Source organism: Hemicordylus capensis, chromosome 8, assembly GCF_027244095.1.
Source record: "Hemicordylus capensis ecotype Gifberg chromosome 8, rHemCap1.1.pri, whole genome shotgun sequence".
NCBI classification, from domain to species: Eukaryota; Metazoa; Chordata; class Lepidosauria; order Squamata; family Cordylidae; genus Hemicordylus; species Hemicordylus capensis.
The window spans coordinates 14912966-14931062 of NC_069664.1; the positions used below are offsets into that span (position 1 = coordinate 14912966).

The 18097-nt window shown below is 47.2% G+C and overlaps 1 protein-coding gene and 1 non-coding gene across 3 annotated transcripts in view; one reads left to right on the forward strand and one right to left on the reverse strand.

The window, feature by feature from the left end:
• ERLIN2 (ER lipid raft associated 2) overlaps positions 1-15866 on the reverse strand; it is a 35163-nt gene extending 19297 nt beyond the window's left edge. Inside the window, exons 1-5 of one of the 2 annotated variants that reach the window (XM_053269618.1) lie at positions 15761-15866; positions 10443-10564; positions 8175-8256; positions 5411-5457; positions 1232-1293 (exon numbers count right to left, since the gene is read on the reverse strand). In XM_053269618.1, the coding sequence (XP_053125593.1) occupies positions 1232-1293; positions 5411-5457; positions 8175-8256; positions 10443-10549 (298 nt within the window). In that variant the 5' untranslated portion in view covers positions 10550-10564; positions 15761-15866. Of the gene's footprint in view, positions 1-1231; positions 1294-5410; positions 5458-8174; positions 8257-10442; positions 10565-14815; positions 14856-15760 lie in introns of those variants that run through there. The other variant, XM_053269619.1, reaches the window with a different exon arrangement.
• On the forward strand, positions 8717-8791 carry TRNAE-UUC (transfer RNA glutamic acid (anticodon UUC)). The gene has a single exon. It is a non-coding gene; the product is annotated as a tRNA-Glu (tRNA).
• Positions 15867-18097: the final 2231 nt, after the last annotated feature.

Here is an 18097-nt window from a genome sequence, read left to right on the forward strand (position 1 = left end):
TCTGGGAGGGGAAGGAGCTGCTTTCCACACTGCCATGGTTAATGCAAGCAAGAGGCCCAGGAGAAGCAATGATGGCTTAGTAGCATCAGGCCTCCCAAGGTGCTTCCTAGAAAGCATCACAACCAATATTATAACTTTTGGAGCATGTCAATATAAACACTGCTAGCATCAGCTCTCTGCTTTCAACAGATGGTTGGTGCTGCTGCTGGGGAAGCAGAGGGAGCATTCTAGGAGTGGCGAGTGAGTGCCTATGTCCCTCCTGGGCGGAGTCTCGAGGACTCCAGCAGTCTTAGGACTGAGCTCTCAGGGCCCCACTCGGCATCTTCGCCAACATTTGCCATTGGTGCTGTGTTCCAGGAGTACAGAGGTACATCTACGGGGATTAAATATATGGATGCTTTCAAAGATTTTTGTTTGTTTGTTTGTTTTAAATTGTGTGCATCACCTTAAGATCTGAGTGTTAGGCGGTTCAATAATGTAACAATAGAACAAAAATACTAGCTGATCCAGTGCAGAGCATCTGCGTGCCTAGTTCTCCCTGTCCCTCCTCCCCGTCTTCGCCCCCCCCCCGCTTCAGTCTCAGTCCATTTCCTCCACCCACCCCCGCACCAAAGCTCCAGTCTATTCTCCCCCTCCCTGTCTGGTTTCCCTTCCTCCCTGCCAGCCGGCTGGCCAGCCATCCACCGCCACCATTTTCTCCCCCGTCCCCATCACTATCCAGGCAGCTGCTTGCGAACTTTCGCAAGAGCTGCCACACATGGGATTAGCGGCAGGTACGCCTTGGAGAAATATATATAAAGAAGATTACTAGAATATCATCAGTCCAGACTACACCAGGACTGCAGAAATTTGACCCTCCAGCTGCCTTTGCAATACATCTCCCATCTTCCCCAGTCACCATGGCCAATAGTCAGGGATGATGGGAGTTGTGGTCCGACAACAGCTGGAAGGCCAAAGTTGAGCAGCCCTGCATCTGTGTCCCCTCTAACAGGGATTTCCCAGATGTTGTTGACTACAACTCCCAGAATCCCCAAGCAAAAGCCATTGCAGCCAGCGATTCTGGGAGTTGTAGTCAACACCTGGGAATCCGTTAGAGGAAACACTGCCTTGTGCTACCCTCTAACTGCAACAGAACAGGTATTCTCTGCATCAATATGGGCTAAACCCTGCTCCAACACCCTTCCGTATGTATGCTTCTGTGTGATAACAAAGGAGAATCACAGTAACTCACCAGCACCTTGGATCAGGAAATTAACCACTTCAATTCTGTCAAAATAGATCATCACTCCCCCACTGTAGAAGAGAGAGAAAAAGGATGAGCCTTGCACAGGATAGAAGACCTCAATGGCTAGTTTGGGAACTGTGTTCAGAGGTAGGATGGCTCCGAATATCAGTTGCAGGGGAGCAACAGCAGGAGAGGGGGCATGTCTCTATCTCCAGCTTGGGGGCTCCCCAGAGGTACCTAGTGGGTCATTGTGGGAAACAAGGAGCTGGACTACATAGGCTTTGGGCCTGATCCAGCAAGGCTCTTATTACATGTGCATCTAAGGCAAGCCTCCTCTCAAGGTGCAGCAAACGGGAGATCTAAGAACAGACAGGATTCCTCTCATCTATGGGACCAGCCCTAGTCACCTGGAAGTGGTTTAGAGTTGAAACTTCCAAAACACATGCAGTGTTTTTGTGTGCATGTTTCTTGCCAGCCACGAGAAACACACTCACTGACTAAATATGCAGAGAGGAAATGTCATGGCTCAGAAGAGTCAGAGCAGGAGGATTCGCCTGCTAGTGAGGGCTCAGAGGCACAGCAACAGGATTTGGCAGGGAGACCAGACTCTGGAGCTGAGGATTCGCAACAGCTGCCAGACATGATTTCTGACGGGGAGAAGCCTGGGATTTCACCTGTCTTGAGAAGGCGTCTCAAGAGGCAAGCTCAGTGGCAGACATGCAGGCACAGGAGATCACAAGAGAGGAAGCTGAAGTGCTGACTCAGGGAAGCCTGATTGGCTGCTGGTTCTCTTGAGCCATATATATTTAGCAGTCTCACTTGCTCAGATGCTGTTTGCAACTTTTCGCTGGCTGCAGACAGTGTCCTATTTGAATTCTAGAACTTTGTCCGAGTTCCAGTTTGCCTTATTTATGCTTTCCTGCTTTGTTCTGTTAATTCCTTGCTTCTGTCGTCCTTCACTATTTCATTCCTTGCTTTGTGTTTTCTTTTCACTTATTACTCAGTCATTGTTAGAGGGGGGTACCTAGTTCTGTTCAGGGGACTTAATTCATTCACTGTTTTTCTTTGTGAGCATTTTATTTTTCATTTGTGCAGCTCCGCTGCTGCTTTCTGTTAACTCACCAGGGAGTACTGAAGGGGGTTGTAAATCCTGTTGGGTTAGCCGAGCTAACACATTTACGACAGGAAAACAGGACCCCGTATACTGGCTCTGCTCCTGGCACCTGCACAATCAGCATTAGTGCGAAAGGGGCAAAGCCGCCTACAAATTCCAGGCTTAGGATCATTAGGAAAGGGATTGAAAATAAAACAGCCCTTATAGAAATCTATGCTGTGGTCCCATTTGGAGTACTGTGTACAGTTCTGGTCACCATATCTCAAAAGGGACATTGTAGAACCGGGAAAGGTGCAGAAGAGGGCAACCAAGATGAGAAGTTGCCTAGAGCACCTTCCTTACAAGGCAAGGCTACAGCATTTGGGACTCTTTACTTTGGAAAAGAGGCTACTAAGGAGAGACATGACAGAAGTCTACAAAATCATGCATGGTGTGGAGGGAGTGAATAGAGAGAAATTGCCTCCCTCTCTTACAACACTAGAACCAGGGGTCATCCCATGAAACCGATTGCAAGGAAGTTTAGGACTGAGAAGAGGAAGCACTTTTTCACATAATGCATAATTAAACTATGGGATGCTCTGCCACATTATGTGATGGTGGCCAACATAAGAACAGCCCTGCTGGATCGGGCCCAAGGCCCATCTAGACCAGCATCCTGTTTCGCACAGTGGCCCACCAGATGCCGCTGGAAGCCACAGGCAGGAGTTGAGGGCATGCCCTCCCTCCTGCTGTTACTCTGGGGCATCTTGCCTTTGAGGCTGGAGGTGGCCCACCGCCCTCCGACTAGTAGCCGTTGATAGACCTCTCCTCCATGAAGTTATCCAAACCCCTCTTCAAGCCATCCAGGTTGTTGGCTGTCACCACATTTTGTGGCAGAGAATTCCACAAGTTGATTATGCGTTTGTGTGAAAAAGTACTTCTGTTTGTTGGTCCTAGATTTCCTGGCAATCAATTTCATGGGATGACTTGCAGCAGCCTGGATGGCTTTAAGAGGGGTTTAGATAAATTCATGGAGGACAGGTCTATCAGTGGCTACTAGTCCGAGGGCTACAGGCCACCTTCAGCCTCAGACGCAAGATGCCTCTCAATACCAGTTGCAGGGGAGCAACTGCAGGAGAGAGGGCATGCCCTCACCTCTGGGCCATGGGGACAATCCCGCTCTTCCTCTGTGCCTTTATATATGTGGGTAAGAACATGCACACACCCCTATAATACACAGCTGAGTGGAGCAAGCTCTTAATTCAGCACCCAATTTTAGACATGTCAGTGCTCACTGCCCAGCTATTCCAAGAGTAGGAAAGCTGCTAAGCACATTACACAGGAATACCAGTTTACTGGATTTGCTCAACGATGAAACAACTCCTTACTAGTGTATGAAACCTTTTAGGGGCAATGCTGCAATAAAGCAGGAGAAAAACCTTGAATAGGCTGCATTAGTCATCAGCCGCTTCAGATTCTACCTAGAGATGTGCCAGTAATATGATGATCAAAAGAAAACAGAGAGTGTTGTGCAGACCTATGCATGAAATGTGCAGTTTGGCTGATCACTGGGGTACTCAAATTCAAGACAAGGCTACTGTAAAAAGCTTTCTGACACACAGTATATTTTGTACAATTCCAGAAGTATCCAGGAGACAGTTATATTTGCTTCCACAAACCAGCAATGTGTCTGCTTTGCTGACTACCTGGATTATTTGAGTCGCAGACCAAAGAACATTCATGAAGTTCAGGGAAGTTGGCTAAGTGGAGGAGATGGCGCCATCTGCTGGCAAGGAAGGCACACTTCACAGCTTCATCTGAATAGCAGCATCAAGTCAGACCATGTGAAGGAATGAGGCTAGTTTGTGCTGCATTTCATGGCAAGCGTGGGCCAGAAAAGCTTGGAATGCTCAGTCATATAGATCAGCTGCAGTATTCCCTGTTTTAGGTACAGGCAGAGGCATTTCTTTGGACTGCAAATGTGGCCGGTGACCTGAGATGATTGACTTCTACAACAGATGGCAAATTCTTTTTATTATGGGCACGCGAAGCATAGAAGATGCCTCTGCCTGTACCTAAAACAACTACAGACACCTGTCCAAAGAGTTTCAGAAAGCCCTTCAAGAAAGGAGATGGCACAACCTCTCAAGACTGCCTAGGGCTGATCAGTGTTCCCTCTAATAGAAAATCCCACGTGTTGTTGACTACAACTCCCAGCATCCTCAGCCAAAGTCCACTGCAGCTAGGGATTCTGGGAGCTGTAGTCAGCAACATCTGAAATTCCCTCTTACAGGGAATACTGCAGCTGATCTATATGACTGTGCTGGTAAAAACCCAACAGATTCCAACCTTTTCAACTGCAGGATCTCCCTTTCGTTTCGAACTGCAACAGAGAATATTCCTTTCCCCATTCATTCATTACATCTGTATCCTGCTCTTTCTCCAAGGAGCCCAGAGCAGTGTACATGGATATATGTATCCTCACAACAACACTGCATATGCCAGTCTCCCTCCTCCTCTCTATAGGGTGACCAGATGTAAAAAAGGACAGAGTTTGCTCTATTTTTAGTATTTGTATATAGAACAAGGAATTTTGGCAAGTGGGAAGAGGAAAATGCACCTAGCAGTGTTAAGCAGAAAAAGATGGGAAAAATTCTGCCCTCCATTGCATGTGGTTACTCTCACTCTCTTCCTCTTTTTCTTAAAGGAAGAAACCAAAACAACAAGAAAATGGTGGTGTGACTAGTGCTGTGATGCACCAGACCCACCAGCTGAAGACCATCACAGAAAAGTAACTGTGATGTCCTGCTTTGTAAGTATGCCCAGGGGCCAAGAAATGTTGGCTCAGTTTACCAGTCAGACAAAAAATTTACTCGCCAGACGGTTTGAGCTACATTGTTACATTACTCATCAAGATTTTCTCACTCGCTGGGCATCACTTTTTACCCATCGCAGACTAGGAGATGAGTGGATTTCCTTCATGACAGGAAGGGACTGCACAAAGGTCAGAAATCCCCAAAGTGTGCATGCAAAGCCAGCTGTGGGAACGAAAAGGGCAAGAGAGAAACGATGGGGCACCAGCTGCAGCTCACCTTGTGCCACATGGTACGTTTTTCACTTCATCTGTTTGCAACGTCGTCTAGAAGAGAGAAAGCAAAAGGATCTGTAAGCCATTGGACTGGGGATGTGCACAAAACTGGTTTGTCCGGTTCAAATCCGAACTGGATTCGAACCGGACATGTTAGGTTTTGTCCTCTCAAAAAGGGGCCCCAGCTTGGTTTGAATTAGAACTGCTTCGGGTCCAGTTCAAGGTTGGCGTAACATATTGTTGGGAAAAAAGATGGACTTACTACTGCCAAGGGCTGTGGCAGCCTCAGGGGGTGCTGCAGTGGCCACAGGAGGGGGGGGGTCTCCAGCAGCTCCCCACTCCAACATCTCCCCCTCAAGTCTCCCCATTTCATTTCGTCCCTCTGTGTGCGCAGCGGCCATTTTTGGGCCACCACACATGTACGCAGGCCATCTGCATGACCATGTCATTTGCAGGGCCATTTGTGTGACTGGATCAGTTCAGAATTGAGCCGATTCGCACATCCCTACACAGCACAGTCTAATTTAGTTTCTGTGCTGATAAGCAGCATTTTCTGCAGCAGTGTGGCTATAACACCCCCTCTCCCTCCCTTTGATCATCCTTGTTTTGCCACAATCCAGCTAGAGCCAATTTTATCGATTCTCCTGGCCTGCTTTCGCTGAAAATGAGCAGAGCTGGTGATCAACCCTCCTGTTGACAGGATTCTGCTTTGGCAGAAATTCAAGCCAAACTTGTTCAGCAGGCTTGTTGGGTGCTGAGTCTTGAAGATAAGCTTGCAGCCTCTTCATGACGATGCAGAGGGCCTTGTTTGGATACACGGGTTGGGTCCAGATAAGAAAATGAAAGGGTGTGGCAGCTAACCACAAGTTTAGGACAGGCAAAAGTCAGTTGCATTCTGAGAACCCCACTGTCACTTGCTGCATCTAACACAACTGGCGAACTTTTATACGGGAGTGACACCAGAATGAAACCACCACTATCGTGCAAAAGATGAAGCTTTTGAAAGTTGGCCTGGTGCAAAACCACAGCTATGTCCCAGGCTCATGTGTTCCAAATACTGCTATAATTCCCACCTTAGTTCATGATTTGGAGACACATCCAAATCAGACAAGTTCTGGTTATGGTCACTCTAGTGTGTCCCCCCAACCAGAACTGCAAAACTAGTTCAAAGAGTGGTTTCTAATTCCGGTTTGGAGGCAATCTAGGCTTACCTAGCTTGGGCAACTTATGCTGATCAGAACTTGCTCGATTCACATGCAACAACAAACTATGGTAATCACAAATAAGGAAAAGGGAGGAAACTGGAACAGTGCAAATTAAAAATTCCTCCTTAAAGCCTCACTTATCTGTGAAGTTTTTGGAACCATCTCTTAGACCCTGTAATCTACTGTAAAGAAACTTCCTCAGTTGTCTTGTGTGTCATATTTTAGACTGCAATCTCCTCAGGGCAGGGACCCGTCCTCTTTAAAGAACCATTCACACTGCTAGTGATTCCGCGTGTATGTGGTGTGTGAACCGGGAAGCCCAGTTCAGTCTGAATTGAACTGGACTCACACCGAACCAGGCCTGGTTTGGTTTCGTGCACATTGATTTGGGCCCCAGTGATGGTGGTTTCAATTTGGAGGGCCGCTGTGCATGCACACTGACCATTTGCATGCCTGGGTCAAAATGGAAGCCGCAAGCAGGGAGACAGCTGAAAAGGCCTGGAAACGGCCCTAAAAAGACCGGGCGGGGGAGCAGGAACTGTTGGATCCTTCCACTCCATGGCTGCAGCAGCACCCCTTGGAGGCCGCCATTATTTTTATTTTGTTTTTAAAATTGTAGAACCCCCCAAGCCGGCCCCGAACTGAACCATGCCCAGTTTGGTTCCGCCTTGAGCTGGTTCACACGTCCCTAATGTATACACACGTACGTACGTACGTACACACTACACACACACTACACACACACACCTTGTTTAGATTACATACCCAATATTACTTTTTTACATCGTGGCTGTGGCCTTCACTATTTTTCAAGCAGGGGCCACTCTGGTTAAAACAAACAAACAAACCCACCCTTTTTTTTGTGAGAGCCATTTCTCATTGTGCTGACTTCCACACAGTACTGTGGTACTCCAGTTATTGATGAACTACAACTCCCATCACCCCCAACCACAACGAATCGTGGCTGGGAATGATGGGAGTTGTAGTACAGCAACATCTGGAGGAACCCAGGTTGGGAAGCCCTGTTCTAGATCTTACTGTCTCAAGCTGGGCAACAAGAATTTGCACCATGCATAAAAAATACCCAATGCACACAGAATATGCATCACATTACTGAACTATGTATAAAGAGTTCAATGTATAAAGAGCTCAAACTATCGTACTTTGGACACTATGCGAAGACCCAGCTCCCTTGAGAAGGCCATAATGCTGGGAAAAGTTGATGGAAAGAGAAGAAGAGGATGACCAGCAGCAAGGTGGATGGACTCAATTATGACAGCAATGAATGCACCACTGAGAGACCTTAAAGGCCAAGTTGAAGACAGATCATCCTGGTGAGAATCTATCTATGGGGCCTCTAAGAGTCGACACTGAATTGACAGCACTTAATCAATCAATCAATCAAATTATAAAGAGATATATTATTTGATCCACTCAAAATGGATATCACATTCTAGACTCAGCATTTGAACAACTGCAGAATCCGAGACTATTTTAGAGCACAAGGAGTAAACGTTATGCATGCACTACACTCCTTTGGGGGGAACCACATATAAAGAGTACCTGTACTGATTTGTAGGAAGTGATGAAGGGGAGCATGAGGTGAAAGCCGGGCCCGCTGGTGGATGTCAGGAGTGCCCCTCCCCTGTAGAGGAAAGAAAGAAAGAAAGAAAGAAAGAAAGAAAGAAAGAAAGAAAGAAAGAAAGAAAGAAAGAAAGAAAGAAAGAAAGAAAGAAAGGCATCAGTTTAATCAGGCACTGCTGAGATTATTGGTCCAGAAAAGGGGGAGCATCTGAGGGTGTTGGCTTGCGCTTGACCATCATGGTCAGAGCTTGAACCACTTCCTCTTGTAGCAGTTCATTGTCACCTGAATGGCTGCCTGGTAGACTAAGCCAGGGATTCTCAACACTGATTCTCAAAATTCCCCAGAAAACCCAGCCTCAGTGGCCTTTGGCTGGGGATTATGGGAGCTGAAGTCCAACATCTGGAGAACCAAGGTTGAGAATCCCTGAACGAAGCCATGTGCTCTGATTTTCCCATGATAATGGGAATGGTGGTGGTGTAGGAACTTGGCTTTTTGATCACGTGAACACACTACTGGGAATGGGGCTGTTGCTCAGTGGCAGAGCATCTGCTTTTCATGCAGGAGGTCCCAGGTTCAATCCCTGGCAGTAGCTCCAGGTAGGGCTGAGAAAAACCCTTGTCGGAGAGAGCTGCTTCCAGTCAGTGTAGACCAGTGGTTCCCAACCTGGGTTCCCCCAGATGTTGCTGAACTACAACTCCCAGCACCCCCAGATGCAATTTATTATGGCTGGGGATGCTGGGAGTTGTAGTTCAGCAGTATCTGGAGGAACCCAGGTGGGGAACCACTGATGTAGACAATTCTGAGCTAGATGGACTAAAGGTCTCAGCAGATGGCAGCTTCCGGTGTTCCTATGTCCTTGCCAGATCATCAGTTTTCCTTCTGCTGGCAAATACTGTGTTCAGATGATCAAAAAACAGTGCACCAAGAGCTGATCTGAGAGGAGATTCATGCAGCCAAGTTCCTACATCATAGAATCTGTCTCCTCCCGAGTCGGACCATTGGTCCATCTAGCTCAGTATTGCCTACATGGGCCAGCAGCAGATCTCCAAAACTTCAGGCTCACTGGTCTTTCCCAGCTCTACCTGCAGATGCCAGGGGTTGAACCTGGGACCTTCTGCATGCAAAGCAGATGCCCTGCCGCTATGACCCTAAAACCAAGTTCACCTATAGTCCACATTATCACATCTCCAGAAGGAAGTGGCTCAAGCTTAGGTCAGGACCATCAACACTGGAAGCTGCCATAAACTGAGTCGGTCTATCTAACTCAGTATTGTCTTCACAGACTGGCAGCGCTTCTCCAAGGTTGCAGGCAGGAGTCTCTCTCAGCCCTATCTTGGAGATGCTGCCAGGGAGGGAACTTGGAATCTTCTGCTCTTCCTAGAGCGGCTCCATCCCCTGAGGGGAATATCTTCCAGTGCTCACACTTCTAGTCTCCCAGGGTAGACCCTGCTTAGCTAAGGGGATAAGTCATGCTTGCTACGACAAGACCAGCTCTCCTCCCATAAGATGAAGTCATCACCCTCAGGTAGCTACTGAATCAGCTTCCTAGTGGATGGATCTATCAATGTCTATCGATGTTCATCACTATCAATGGCTAGTATGAATAGGTCTATCAAGGGCTACTAGTCTGGTGTCTATGGGCCATCTCCAGCCTCAGGGGCAAGATGCTTCTGAATACCAGTTGCAGGGGAGCAACAGCAACAGGAGAGGGCATGCCCACGCCTTTTGCCTGTGGGCTTCCTAGAGGCATCTGGTGGGCCATTGTATGAAACAATATGCTGGACTAGATAGGCCTTGGGCTTGATCCAGCAGGGCTGTTCTTATGGATGTCCAGCGGGCAAAGAATAAGGTAGCAAACGGCCTTTCTCCGCTCCCTTGCTGGCAGACTCTGCACCAGAGCACAGTACTGGAATGACTTCACCTGGAATCAGATTTCTCTCACATGCACGGCCCTAGTCAAGGATATATATTTTGAAATTTGAACTTGCAGAGCAGAACGGTATAATCCCAGGCACTCTGAAGCCATGGCTTCATAAGTTGCCATGGCAGCTGAGGATTATGGGAGTTGTAGGCAACAACATCTTGAGATCCCTGACTACTGAGTCAGATGTCATGGCAAAGCAAACGGGAAGGAAGGAAGTTGCACGCAGGAGGGGAAGGCGCGGCGCTCAGCCGGGTTGGAGGACCACTGGGACAGAGTTCTGTGCCTCCTGGAAGCAGAGCTCCTTCTGAGCAGGTGCACAAACCTGTAATAAACACCGATGTGCCCTTCGTCAATCTTGTGTATTGCGGAAAAAAGAGCGGCTGCCACCAGGCTGGCAGCGAGAGCTGCTATGGCACCCAGCTGAGTCATCCCTGAGAATGGATCCTGGGAGGAGAGAGAAGACACAAGAGAGGAGAGCCGTCAGGTCAAGAGGACTCGGGGACACTGTAGAGCTGCCCTCATCATCCAAATTGGGGTCGGAGAGCCTGATCGGCAGCTGTGTGTTTGCAAAAATCAAGGTAGGAGGTGGGGAGGGGGAGTGATCGTGTGGGAGCAGAATGGGAGAGGCACAGCCAACCCACATTCTGTCTCCAGCATTTTATCGAGGGTGGACCAAGAGCTGTCCTACCCAGCTCCCACATGCTCACTCGCCCCTCCTGCTACCTTGATTGTTGCTAACATGCAGCCGCCGATCGGAACTCGGGAGCACACACAAGTCTCTCCTACCTCGGCCGGGTGCTCTTCTGATCCTAATTTTGATCATGGAGAACGAGCCCTGTGTGACACCAGCCCCATAGAATACTTTGGGTTTTAGAGTTTTTAATCTGTATTTTTAAACTGTTGGAATTGTGTTAATGGTTTTTAGGTTGTGAACCAACTAGGGACCTTTTTTTTCTGTATAGGGCGGTATAGAAATGTACTAAATATTAATAATAGAGCAGCAGTGTGGCTATTCTGGGTTCCTGACCAGCAGCCCCAGGTGCAGATTAGGTCATAAGGAAATAAGAATTCTCTCGCTCTCTCTCTTTGCCAGATCAGACCAAGGGCCTTTTAGTCCAGGATCCTGTTTCCAGGAGCAACCAATCAGCTGCCTTGGGAAGCTCACAGACAGAGCATGAAATGGCAGGGACTTCCAACAGCCAGGGAGAAGGACTCTAGAGCATAACCCCTTAACTTTTTTAAACAGCAGAATTTTAAATTTTAAATTTAAAAATTTTAAATTTTAAACACAGAATTCATTATGAATGAATTTTGAGCACCCCTGAATGAGATTAATTGATGATAAAAAATTTGGCTTTAAAAAAGGGTCCCCCGTCAATCAAGCAGCAGATGTTCAAAACACATATTTTTAATACTAGCACTACAAAAAAACTGCAGAGGAAAAGCACCATCTTTAGAGAGGCATTCTCTCTCCTCTCTCATGCACAGCAGGGAATGCCTCATCCGAGATGACCTGTGAGACTTGCACCATCTTAAACAAAGAAAGCATGCATTTTGCTTTAGAACTCTTTGCAAATTCAATTAAACCCAGGACAGTCAATCAGCTGAGATTCCTTTAATTGGGTGACAGCCCTAATTTTAAGCCACATGCACACAGATAGGAAAAAAATGAAGCTAATTCACACATATTACTGAAGTGGCACATCAAGTGCTAAGCTCAGGGCCATATCAGGCTACATGAGGAGATCCATTAATAGGATATCTTGCCGTGTGTGTGTGTGTTTGTGTGTTTAAACTGTTCATTGTTGCTGGGGAAGAGGGGTTGAACTGGACTGGACCTGTGGCGCTGGGGTGAAGGGAGCCTAACCTCCCAAATCATCTGCTTGACCGAAATGCACCTCCATCAAACTACTATTGGTCCTGCAGGGCAAAATATACAGGGTACCCATTTGATACTGTCAAGTATTCCTTCCACGGAAGGAATTCTGCAATTGGGAGGGGGAGTATTCTAATCAGGAAAACCATGTGGAGAAATTACTAATCCCCCATCCTGATCCAATTTGTTCTCCGCACAGCTGCCTATATATATATATAAAACAAAAAGCTGTAGGAAATCTCATGTCACTTCTCATTTGGCCTTTAGAAACTCTCTTTCCACTAGCACAGGGCCTGTGAAGTCCAGGTGCCAGAGAGCCATGGTGCCCAGAAATTTAACTGTGATGCCTAGATATTCAGAGGTAGAATCTCGATTTAGCCCAGGTAGCCCTGTTTGTCTTGCCTGTACTATGGGCAAATCCTACTGAAATTAAGAAGTCTTTACAGTAACTCCTGAGTAGTATGATTGAGTAACTTCTTCAGGATGTCAGCCAGTGTGTTCCCATGACAAGAACATTCTACCCATGATTCTAGACCCACAAGAGTGGGAGCCAGCGTGGTGTAGTGGTTAGAGTGCTGGACTAGGACCGGGGAGACCCGAGTTCAAATCCCCATTCAGCCATGAGACTAGCTAGGTGACTCTGGGCCAGTCACTTCTCTCTCAGCCTAACCTACTTCACAGAGTTGTTGTGAAAAAGAAACTCAAGTATGTAGTACACCGCTCTGGGCTCCTTGGAGGAAGAGCGGGATATAAATGTAAATAAATAAATAAGAGCAATTCCACAAACCCACAGCCACACACACGTCTTGCAGCTATCATCTGATCACCCCATGTGTACAAGACATTCCCTGGGGTCTTACCACAAGGAGGTCCTGGGCACAGTCATTCTATGGTCAGTGCCTGGATGAGAGACACCCCAGGAACCAGATGGACACTGCTCTAAACTCTCCATGAAAGGAGATGCATCAGTGCAGAAGGCCCAACATTCTTTGTATCTGGTTATCCCGAAGATAGGAGAAAAAGAGGCATATAGAATACAATAGCGGAAGTGGGCCCCATATTTCGGTGGTGAGATCTGGATCTGAAAAGCAGTTGAAGACTACAGATTGAGTCCACGTCTCTGTTGCAAAGCAGACTGTTCACCACCAGCTCTCAAGAGGTCAGTTCAAGTCTCTCTAGTACTGGGGGAGAAAACCCACTCACCCTCATATACTCTCTTAATGCATACAGGGCACTCACCACCAGTATGTTTCTTGAGTACACCCCACTGAAATGGGGACAACTCTAAATTATTTCAGAGGGACTTGCACAATTGAACTTCCCAATGGGTCACACATACCCATGAGTCAATTCAGTTTTTCTGCTTCCCAGTCTCTGCCACCTATAATGGTGCCCCAATCTGGTCACCTCACCTTGCTGTTGAGAAGGGCTGTCTTGGCTCCAGAAGCCAGCATGCCACAGTGAGCAGAGGCACTACCGAAAGCTGCTCACGCGTACAGCAACCGTTCCAGATGACTCGAGTGAGTGAGCCAAGCCACATACAGTTAGGGAAGGCAACAGGCTTGATCAAAGCAGGCAAAGTCATTTTAACAGATCCTTAAACTGCTTTAACTCTTGTTCTGTTCTCCTTGAGAGAGGAGTTAAGAGTGTGAGGAAGTCTTAGAGCTAGTCTTGTGGTAAATTAAAAAGGTAAAGTGTACTGTCAAGTCGGTGTTGACTCCTGGCGACCACAGAGTCCTGTGGTTGTCTTTGGTAGAATACAGGAGAGGTTTACCATTGCCTCCAGAGTGAGGTGATCTTCTTATATCGCTGCTGCTCAATACAGGTGTTTCCCATAGTATGGGAAACATACCAGCAGGGACTCGAACGGGAAACCTCTGGCTTGCTAGTCAAGCCATTTCCCCGGTGCGCCATCTTGTGGTAGCAAGCATGAATTGTCCTCTTTGTGAAGCAGAGACATCCTGGTTTGCATTTGAATGGGAATCACCATGTTCAAAACGTGCCTCTATACACAGTTAGCAGGGGGAGTATATGGCAGCTTCCTATGTTCCTATGACTATAAGACGGTTTACTATCACATAAGCTTTTACTGGACGACAACCAATGTTCCCTGTAACAGGGATTTCCAGATGTTGTTGACTACAGCTCCCAGAATCCCCAGTCTTTGGCGAAAGATTCTGGGAATTGTGAAATCCCTGTTACAGGGAACATTGATGACAACCCACCTCAACAAAAACACCCACAAAGGTTTCTGCAACATTAAACCATCTTAGAAACCTTTCAGTTAGTCTCCAAGTGCTTACCTATTCTTTCCTCCCAAGGACTGCAAAACATTTGACTAACACAGCTAAAAAAAGAAGAAGAAGAATAACCTTTTCTAATGTTATATTCTCGCCATAAACCGCCCAGAGATATGAGTTCAGGGCTGTACACAAGTATGCAAACAGTGTTTCCTCTAAGGCGTGTGTGCACACTCACACATTTTTTGATGTCTGCTCAGTTAATTTTAGGTCCCGCTCAGGCTGAATCAGGAAGGCCCTACTCTGAGTATATGTGCGCACACACACTGCCTTGATACTGCCCCCAGAGCAAAATTCATTCCACACACAGGTGAGAAAAATTACAGAGAACACTGTATGCAAACCAAGCAAGCTTAGCCTGGATGTCAGCCCCAGATCTCTTTCAGCCTCGCCTACCTCACAGTAGGGTTGCCAACATCCCATTGCTCAAATAAGGGACAAGATCTGGGAGGCGCATGGCAGGGGTAATCAGGAGCCTGAGCAGCAGTGCTGTATGTGTTTGACCCACTTCCAACTTACACTAGTTACAACTTAGATTGCTTCTCCTCTGCTTACAGATAGAACCATGGTTAGCCAAACTGGGTATGTCATACTAGAAAGAGAAGGGCTGTTAGTCACTAATGATAGGTTTCACACTCAAGCACTATCGAGTGGTTACAGCTTGCATGCTTTGGATGATCCTGATACCTGGAGAATGGCAAGTTAGCCAATCACTGATCGATGGCTGCTAATGTTAATGTTCTTGTTCGTGTCCGCAACACAGGACTCCTGTCAACCCACCAGAACCACAGAGTACGCTGGGAGGGGAGGGAGGCAGAAGGGAAAGGAGTTGAAAGGCGTACAGCAGCAGGCTCCTTTAAAGGCACAGAGGGAGAATTTGAAGTAGTGGTGGTAGTGGTGGGTGAATCCACAGCACGAACTGAATGATAAACTCATCTGCCATACTGAAGAAGATAACGTCTCTGGACCACATCTTTCTTTGAACACTGCTCAGGATCACCATCTTTATTCCATTATTAGTTAAAGGAACTGGGACATAGGTTCTGATAATAAGAGGCAACTGGCATCCCATAAGGGGCAGGCCATTTTGGGCTGAAATAAAGGACATCCCTGCCAACAAGGGGCTGTTGGTGACCCTACCTCAAAGCACTGTTGTGAGGGTAAGACGGGGCAGAAAAACCAAGTGCACACCCTTGAGCACCTTGCAGCGAGTTTTAAAGGAGAAGGGGGAGGAGAGAAAGAGAGAGGGGAGGAGGGGTGACCAGTGAAGTTAAATGCCATGACAGGGGGCTGGAAGGAGCCAGGGGGTCCCTGCATGCCAAGAGAGCCAGGCCCCAGAGCCAGCCAGGGAGTCCTGGAGGGAGGGAAGGGGGAAGGAAGCACGCATCGTCCTGCCACTGGGCCGGCAGCCCCGCCAGGCAGGGAGAACAGCCAAGAGGGCCGCCGCCTGCCTCTCGCACTCACCGCTCCCGCCTGCTCCTGCTGCGACCGCCACCACTTCCTGGTGTCGCTCCCAGTGACGCCATCACCGCTCGACGCCTCGCGGCACGCTAAGGCTTCTCCGCCTCTCCCCTCCCTTTCTCGCCTGACCCTGCAGTTCCCGCGCCGTCGCCGCCGGAGGGCGCAAGAGAGCTTGTGCATTGCCGAGCAGACCTTGGGCTTTTGATGCAGCGATTTCTCCTTGCTCGGTCCTGGCGCGCGCTTGCTTGCGTTTTCTTTCTCCGCTTTCGTGTATGCCTGAACGTCTGAAGTGGGGACACGCGGAAGATCACAAGAGCTGAGACTTCCGTAGATAGGAATCTTCACCCGTCTCAGCTCTCCTAATGTAAGGATAGGCAAGCTAGGCTAGTCCAGCTGTTGTTGAACTACAATTCCCATCATCCCCAGCCTCAATACCCTGTGGCTGAGTGTGATGGGAGTTGTAGTTCAACTACAGCTGGAAAGCCCAGCTTGCCTACCCTTCTGAATGCTTCTGTTCTTACAGCAAAGAGGAGAGGAGGAGATGTTTTGCCAGCAGAGCAGTTAGGTGGGGAGATAGGAACATGGGAAGCTGCCGAATCAGACCCTTGGTCCATCTGGTTCAGCATCGTCTCTCTACACTGACTGGCAGCAGCTTCTCAAGGTTTCAGGCAGGAACCTTTCCCATACCTACCTGGAGATGCTGCCAGGGATTGAACCTGGGACCTTCTGCACACAAAACTGCTGCAAAACCTACCACCACTGACCTGTAGGTGGTTCCATCCCCATAAACCACTGTCCTATTTTAACCTACCTATTTATTTATATCCCACTCTTCCTCCAAGGAGCCCAGGGTGGTTATGTTTATCTTTACAACATCCTTGTGAGGTAGGTTAGGCTGAGAGATAAGTGTCCGGACCAGAGTCACTGTTTCATGGCTGAAAGGGTATTTGAACTTGGGTCTCCCTGGTCTTAGTCCAATACTGTATTCACTACACCACACTGGCGTGTGGGTGGGTGGGGGTGGGCGCCTAGTGTGCTTGGATAGCGGAAACTACTAGAAGTCAATATGAAAGTGCAGTGTTGCAGGAAATCTTAGCAAAAAACCCAGCCCTTTTCCCTCCATAGCTAACAAATTCATAGAAGTAAACAATTAACAGGGTGTGCACCTGATCCAAACAAAGGTTATATGCATAAAAGAAGATCAAAAGTACAGTATACGAAACATAAACTATATTTATTAATTAATATAGTAATCTAGAAACCTCAATCAGTAAAAGATGTGCTCAACGATGATCCAGAGTACAAAATCCAATGTTATTCTAACAACATTGTATGTTTTGTATACTGTACCTTTGATCTTTTTAATGCATATAACATATTCATAGGCCAAGTGAGAACCTCTAATATAGGAGATTAAAAAATAAATATATTTCTGTAGGACATAGGAACATTGAAAGCTGCCATATACTGCCATATACTGAGTCAGACCCTTGGTCCATCTTACTCAGTATTGTCTACACAGACTGGCAGCGGCTTCTCCAAGGCTGCAGGCAGGAATCTCTCTCAGCCCTATCCGGAGATGCCAGGGAGGGAACTTGAAACCTTCTGCTCTTCCCAGAGCAGCTCCATCCCCTGAGGGGAATATCTTACAGTGCTCACACAGCAAGTCTCCCTTTCATATGCAACCAGGGCAGACCCTGTTTAGCTAAGGGGACAAGTCATGCTTGCTACCACAAGACTAGCTCACCTCCCAATGTACATTTGCCCAAGAGGAGAAGAAGTAACAGGAAAAGTGATAGACCTAGCAGAAATATATTAGTGTGTGTGTGTGTATAGTTGTTGAAAGTGCTGTTAAGAAACACATATAAAATGTCAGTGAAGGAGAATTTGATCTTTATGCCACATAGATAGTCTTGCATGTGTATGTGTGTGTATATATAAACCAAATCTGTCAGAAGAATCCTGTGCCAATTTATAAAAGTAAGTAATGAAATATCTGCAATATTTGTCAATCCAAATTTTACAGCTCTTAAATAAGTGTTTTTAAAAAGGGTGCCTGGGATGAAAAACAGCCCACATTAAGTTTTTAAACACTTGCCCAGATTTAAAGCCTTGATAAAAATGTATTAAATCTTTTAAGGTTTTTAATGAATCTAGTACGTGTTTCATAAATCACAGAGCTTGGCTCAGCCCCCTTGCGTTTTAATAAGAATAAACTACAAAATTGCTGTGAGCTCAGGCAAAATGCATTCCTATAACAGTGAAAACAAATAGCAGTTTTTGAAAAACATTGGCTTGCAGCTAGGGCTGTGCTTGGCTTACTGTAAATCAGAATCCATC